This window comes from Gadus macrocephalus, chromosome 20, assembly GCF_031168955.1.
Source record: "Gadus macrocephalus chromosome 20, ASM3116895v1".
Lineage (NCBI taxonomy): Eukaryota > Metazoa > Chordata > Actinopteri > Gadiformes > Gadidae > Gadus > Gadus macrocephalus.
Window position 1 is genome coordinate 8,083,208 of NC_082401.1, and position 7,500 is coordinate 8,090,707.

At 44.3% G+C, this 7,500-nt stretch overlaps 1 protein-coding gene across 1 annotated transcript in view; it reads left to right on the forward strand.

Annotated features, from left to right (window-relative positions):
* Positions 1-7,500, forward strand: part of LOC132448899 (insulin-like growth factor-binding protein 2-B) — a 17,086-nt gene that overhangs the window by 6,945 nt on the left and 2,641 nt on the right. Inside the window, 1 exon segment of the mRNA XM_060040452.1 lies at positions 5,604-5,726. Within this exon segment, the coding sequence (XP_059896435.1) occupies positions 5,604-5,726 (123 nt within the window).

The following is a 7,500-nucleotide window of genomic DNA, read 5'->3' on the forward strand; positions in this document are numbered from 1 at the left end:
CGGATGAATAAATGGATGGATTCATTCATTAATCATGAAATTGATATTTGAATGTATGGATGGACAAATAAATGATTGGAGAAACAGTTTGGCTGCCAGCTGAAAGGTTCTGGGTTTGATTCTGCACATACACAGCCTACCGGTCAGAATCTTTGATCCAGTATGCGCCCACCCCTACCTGCTCCTTAATCAAATTGGTTTACTGTCAGCAAAAAAACACTAAATAGTAAATGGATTAATGAATGACTGAATATAAATCCCACTTTGCCGGCTTGAACAGCATCTTTATCATAATCAGAACGAGTTTTATTTCCAAGTACGTTTTCCAAGTTTTCATAAGGAGTTGCTGTGGTGCATCGATGCAGAAATACAAATACCAGACAAAAGGTTAGAAGAAAAAAGTCAAAAGTCATACTTGTGACACGTAAACCAATGTAATAAAGCAGATTGGCCTCCCTTTTCTTTGTCGGGTAACCATGGTGATGTAACAGATAGGTCAGCTGTGTCCTGGCTGGCCATTCTTGTGCTTTACAGTAGTGCCCTCCACTGGGCAACCATTCACTTACATGCAAATTTGCTTTTATATGGGAACACATGCATGCACGTACCCACACACCTATACGCACACACATTCACATGCACATATTCACATACACACTCCATTTCTCATGGATTAAACCGACCGCTTAATGTTTAATAATTTCAATTAAAAACTAAAAGTACTATATGCAAATATGTGGGATAAAAGCAAATCTTTTGTAAAAATCTGCAAGCATAACAGGACAGAGTTATGCTTTTGTAAGTAATAGGGTGTGAGGTGTGTTTTATTCATTCATTCCACTCACAAACCAACACACACACAAACCGTTAATCACACGTAATTCCCATCAGTCTCACAAATCAGTCTCACTCCTTATTTACATCACAGTACAATTATTAAGCTGATGCTTTTGTCCAAAGCAACTTACATCAAGGGCATTCAACCACAAATAGAAAACCCAAGAAGCCAAATAATCTTTTGAGAACATACAATTCAACTGCTTCAAGTGCTACGTTAAAGAAACATGAGATTGATGCTTTTTTTTTTCAGGGGTGCTGAACAGATGTTTTGAGTCTGCGACGGAAGATGTTTAGGGTTTCTGTTTAGTGGAAAGCTCATTCCTCCATTGTGGAATCAGCACAGCAAACAATCCGGATTTTGGTTGAGAAGCAGCTGGATTTCCCTTCTAGTGAGGGAGCAGGATGCCGTGGCTGGGGTGTGGGGTTTGACCATGTCCTTGATTTGGGACGAGCCTTAACATTTCACAGCAGGGTAGTAACTGTGACTTGAATTGAATTTGTTCATTTACCATTTGTACATAACCCTATATTTGGATTGATCCATTTTAAGTATCTTTAATAAATATTGCTCATTTAATATTGAAAGATAATGTAAAGTGCCAACGGGGCAGCAGCAGCCCCAGTAGATGATTGCCGCGTGGGTCCTGGGCAGGCAGGTTTCTGTTTTGTTTTGGTGGTCAATTGCTGATTTCCATTTAATCTAATAAGAAGGAAACAAAACGAGAATAGGTGTTGTCCCCTCAGTTTCCCCCGGCCCCAGAGAGGCGCAGTAATAAGCAGTTCCTTGAAGAAAGGTTTCATCCAGAACAATGCCCTATGTGTGCCCCGGGGCCACATACATGCATATTCCTTTTTTTCTATTAAATTGTTTTTGATTGTCTCGTTTTTGATTATCAACCCTTTTATTTTGTTCCCTTCTCTGTTGATGAAGCTCACTGGGCTCTTCTATCACTAGACACCAAAAAGCCTGCAGGGCGAGATAATCTGGGACCATACTTTTTTAAAGTTGCAGCTGACACCATTGCTAAACCTTTATCAAACATCTTTAACCTCAGTTTCACTCGAATGTCATCCCCAAAATGTGGAAAGCTACCCATGTTCTCCCTCTGTTAAAAGAGAGGGACCCCTACTTAATAAACAATTACAGGCCTGTTTCCAATTTAACCATCTCATTAATGATATCACCAAAAAACCTGTGCCGCTCTTTTTATCGATCTTTCTGTAAAAGCTGTTGATACAGTTGACCACCTTCAGAAATGGCTGCTCGATATTGGGTTGTCTGAGCAGACGGTTTGCTGGTTTGAGAATTACCTCTCTGAAAGTGCAAAATGAGTTAAATTGAATGGCACTGCCTCCAGTTTGTTACATGTTGTGTCAGGGGTTCCGCAAGGTTCTGTTTTGGGTCCACTTTTGTTAACTATTTATGTTGACAACCAACCTCGGTCAAAATTTTCCTCATGCACAATTGGATTTTAATGTCGGTAATATTGTTATTTACTGCTGTGGTGCCACCCTTCCTCATCACTTGAGTATTCACAGTCTGCTTTAGGTATTATAGAGTCACGGTTGTGTTGAATGCTACAAAAAGTAAATTATTGTTGTTTTGTAATGCCAGGAAGACATTTGCTTCTCTTCCTAACATTGTAACCTTGCAGGGCAGTCAGATTGAATTAGTGTCAGAGTAAAATGATGAGTAGTATGAGAGTAGTATGATGATGATCGTAACTTTTGAGCTTCAAATTGAAAAATAAGCAAAGAAACTTAAGACTACGCTTGGTTTTTACATAAAAACAAATCCTGCTTTTTCTATGCTGCCAGGAGAGAAATGGTTGATGTTCCTTCCGTTGTTTGACTATGGTGATCTGTTGTACACGCAGGCCTCGGCCCAATGCTTGCATTGGCTGGACACTGTACCACAGCGCTCTGAGGTTTGTCACAGGCTGCACAGCTCTCACTCACCATTGTGCCCTACATGCCATAGTTAAGTGGCCTTCATTGGCCTTGCAAGACTCACTCATCGGTACATATTTATTTATAAGTCCATCCTTGGTCTGCTCTCTTCTTACCTTTGTGGGTATACCTCAGCCAAAACTAGCAATTATTGTTTGCGCTCAAATTACTCTCTTACTGTCCGTGCCTAGGGTTCACACTGAATTTGGCAAACAGGCCTTTATGTTTTTAGCGCCTGCAGCCTGGAACCTCTTGCAAACAGATCTGCAGCTAGAGGACCTGATCCAAAAATGTCTCAAAGGGTCTGAAGGCAAATCTAATTGGAATTTGTAATTGCTTCACTATAACCAGTACTGTCTCCAGCAGTCTGTTGGCCTTATGATTCTGTGACCTATGACTATATATTTTGTTTTATGTACCTTAAATGTTGTTGTGAAACTGTATTGCTGCCAGGGCTCCCTGGCAGCAATACATATTTTCGAGTCAATGGGGCTTGCCTGGTAAAATGAAGGTTTAATAGTCATAAAATAAATGAGTGAGGCCCCTAGGAATTATGCTGGTAGGGGGGTGGGGAGTGTTGGGGCCCCTCATATGTACTTTTGCGAGCTGGTAAACAATGATGTACATGATCCGCATTTTCCCCCTCATTTCACTCACTCTGGCAATTACAAAAAAGGCAGCAAAAAAGACCAAAAGTGGGGGAGGCGGAGGTTGGGTCGAAACAATTAGTGATGCCTTTCAATTGGAGTGTGCTTGTGTGTGTGGGCGGGGCTGGCGCGGGGGGGGGGGGGGGGGGGGGGGCTGTTGGTTGGATGAACGGTGTGAGGGTGTGTGCGTGCGTGGTCGTGTGTGGTCCCTGATAAACAGCCCTGAGGGGTCCTCACACCCTGTCAAGGCCCCTGGGCCCCTTCTGTCACACCCAACCCCCCACCCCTCCTCCATCGCATTCATTCCACGCCGTCATCACGCAATCTTGAGGACACTTGTTTTGACCTCAACCTTTGTTGATGTTTTTGTTTTCTTTTATTGATTTCAAGTATTACACTAAATGTGCAGTTGTCCCACCAATCCCTTTCCAACGATATAGGCAAAGCCACGGTGTACTGGCCCGAATGGTGCCAGGGGGTACTTCCAAAATGTTGCATCGTCCACTGCAACATTGAGCAGCCAAGTGTCAAGTGATGAGGTTCCTTGAAAGATTTATAAATTGTGTTTAGTTATTTGGTCTGTAAAACTATAGGTCGTACCTTAAAAGTTTTAGAAATGGGTTGATGGATGGAATGATCGATTGATGGATGAGCAGAGGGATAGTGATGGGTGGATGTTGGTGTTGGAGGCCTTGTTTTACTTAGCCATTTGATTCTCTTGAAATCTCGATTGAAAATGGTTGTGAACTTGAGATTTCTACAAAGTTGGGCAGGCCTTTTGTTTGGTTCATTAACTTGTGTGGTGTCTCAAATCTCCTTCGGAAGCGAGATCTTAGGTTAGAGAGTGATGTGCTCAGCTCAGGCGTTCTTCAACTAAGGGCCCGTATGCAAATGTTTCTGAAACATTGCCGCTCTGTGCCTACTTCGGTTTTCAATGAGTCCAAGACCTTGCATTTGTATTATTAAACATGATTCCCAGCATCATCCAAAGCAATGTAAAGTGATACACCACCGTCGCTACATCTCCATCCATTCTTGGATATTGCGAAACCATGGATGTGTGTACAAATCTGAAACCGGTGTGTGCATGCGCGTAATCACAAGGCGACATCTCGTAAGCCCCTATGTGTAGGCTGAGACGGTTGTAAGCGCCTGGTGCCTTTCATGCACACAGTTTCGTTTTTGAGTCGAGATAAAATCATAATTCTTAAACGGTTGCAGATCTAGATATGTATCTTGTGTAAACAGGGCCTGTGAGGAGGGGTATGTATGTTGCTGTCTGCACATATGTATGCGCAAGAGTGTGTGTTTCTGTGTTTGTGCATGTGATTCTGTGTACACGTGTGTGTGTGTGTGTGTGTGTGTGTGTGTGTGTGTGTGTGTGTGTGTGTGTGTGTGTGTGTGTGTGTGTGTGTGTGTGTGTGTGTGTGTGTGTGTGCTTGTGTGTGTTTCTGTGACTGTGCATGAGGGTGCAGAGACGTGTGTGTGTGTGTGTGTGTGTGTGTGTGTGTGTGTGTGTGTGTGTGTGTGTGTGTGTGTGTGTGTGTGTGTGTGTGTGTGTGTGTGTTTGTCTGTGTGTCTGTGTGTTTGTGTGTGTGCCTGTAATAACATGAATGAGATGAGTTGAGACATGGTTGGGGGTAGGGCTAAATGATAGGGACAGCTGGGAGCTGGAGGGCTACATGAAGAGAGAGAGACAAAGAGACAGACATAGAGAGAGGGAGGGAGGGAGGGAGGGAGAGAGAGAGATAGGGAGAGAGAGACATAGAGACAAATAGAGAGAGGCCTGTGATGTGATAATGTCTGAGAGACCTTCCTCTCTCTCTCATCCACAGCCAACTAATCAGAGGACAGGGGTCCTTTGATCCACCAGCCCCTGAGACACACACACACGCACACACACGCGCACACTCACGTGCACATACACACACACACACTCTATTAGTAAATTCAGGGTATTTGACATTTTTTTATTCTTATTTAATATTTAATTATCGATTGTACACGGGACAATATCTTATGGGTATCGTATTTATTTATAACACAGCTAATCATTTCCTCTGTGTGTGTGTGTGTGTGTGTGTGTGTGTGTGTGTGTGTGTGTGTGTGTGTGTGTGTGTGTGTGTGTGTGTGTGTGTGTGTGTGTGTGTGTGTGTGTGTGTGCAGAGCTCCTGTGAGCAGGAGCTGAACCGGGTGTTGGAGGAGATCTCCAGGATGACCCTCCAGGAGAACCTCTACGAGCTCCGCTTCCCCAACTGTGACCGCAACGGCCTGTACAACCTCAAACAGGTACACACATTCATTCCTTCACCCATTGCCTCCCTCACTCTTTCACTCTCTTACTAACTCATTCACCTGCTCTTATTTACCAACTCACTCACTTAATGCATTGACTTATCAAGATCACACCACATCATTGCATCCTAAACACCCAAATAAACACATCCAGACCCACAGACAACACAAGACACAGACACAGAATAAACAACATGCAAGCATGCTGGGGCGTCATTTCCAGGGAGGCTAAATGTGAGGGAGAGAGTCTTGGAAGTGGTCAAAGTTCATGGGAAAGCCATCGCCTGGTACCTTACAGAACGACAGTTTTCACTAAAAAGTCACACCAGGGTCAAAGAGAAAGACATAAACAGACATGCGCTGCTCTTTGGGGTTTCAATGGCTTTTTTATTATACACATTACACAGGTTTCATTACACGGGCATCCTAATAGTATAATTAGTAATAATGTAATATAACTGCACTGCTGAGTAATTGTCATATTATTCTTCCTCAATTCGATACTTTGTTAATTAGACTATAAGTATTTTAGTTTAATTAATTTTACAATTAGCGCATTTAGCAGACGCTTTTATCCAAAGCGACTCACATCGGTTAAAACACACATTGACACCGACGGCAGAGTCAACCATGCAAGGCGACAGCCAGCTCGTCAGGAGCAGTTAGGGTAATAATCAAAAATAATGAATAGTACTAATAATACAAATAAATTACATTGATCTCATCCTAACTATGACAATGATCCTGGTTCGGATTAATAATAATGATGATCATGCTTATAATAACGATCCTATTAATGATGATCAAAATGGGAGCTGTGTCAATAGTTAAACAGGTTCAATGGTTCTTGAACACAGGTCGGAGGCAACTGGCGTTGTTTTGCCCAGCAAGAGAGAGAGAGATAGATAGAGAGAGGCCTTCTTTCCCAGGACAACACACACACACACACACACACACACACACACACACACACACACACACACACACACACACACACACACACACACACACACACACACTGTATCTCCCGTCCCTCCTTTCTTCCGCCACCAATTACTGTAACTGTCACTTGTTTTGTTCTTTCTCACCCAAGGAACAAAATGGACGTCCTTTTCTCTCCTCTTGCCCCTTCGCCCCACCCTGTCCCCTTCTCCTTCTCCCCCTGGAACTCCTTGTTCTTTCCCATTCATTCACCTCCTCTCCTCCTCCACCTCCTCCTCTCTCTTTTTTCCACCTCCTCATTTTCCTTTCCTCCTCTTCCTCCCTCTACTTCCTCCTCCCTCTTCCCTTTCCATCTTCCTCCTTCCCCCTCTTCCGCCTCCTCCTCCTCTTCCTCCTAAACCCTCCTCCTCCTCCTCATCTACACTCTTCCTCCTCTACCTCCTCCTCCTACCCTCTTACTCCTCCTCCTACCCTCTTCCTCCTCACCCCTCCTGCTCCTCCTCCTCCTATCCTCCTCCTCCTCCTCCTCCTCCTTCCCTCTTCCTCCTTCCCTCCTCCTCCTCCTCCTCCTCCTCCTCCTCCTCCTCTCCTGGCCAGTGTTTATGGCAGAAAACACTTTGATTATGACCTCATTTTCTGAGGGGGCGGAGGGGGGGGGGGGGGGTGCGGGGTGTGTGTATCTGGCAGGCAGAGGGTCGGGGGAGGGGGAGGGGGTGCAGTCTGTAATCCACTGATGTGCATGAGTGGTGGGAATGTAGGCGGGCTACGGGGTGAGGGCACGGCTTGAGCCAGCACTGCTATTGGATGGCCCTGGCTCCGCCCCCAC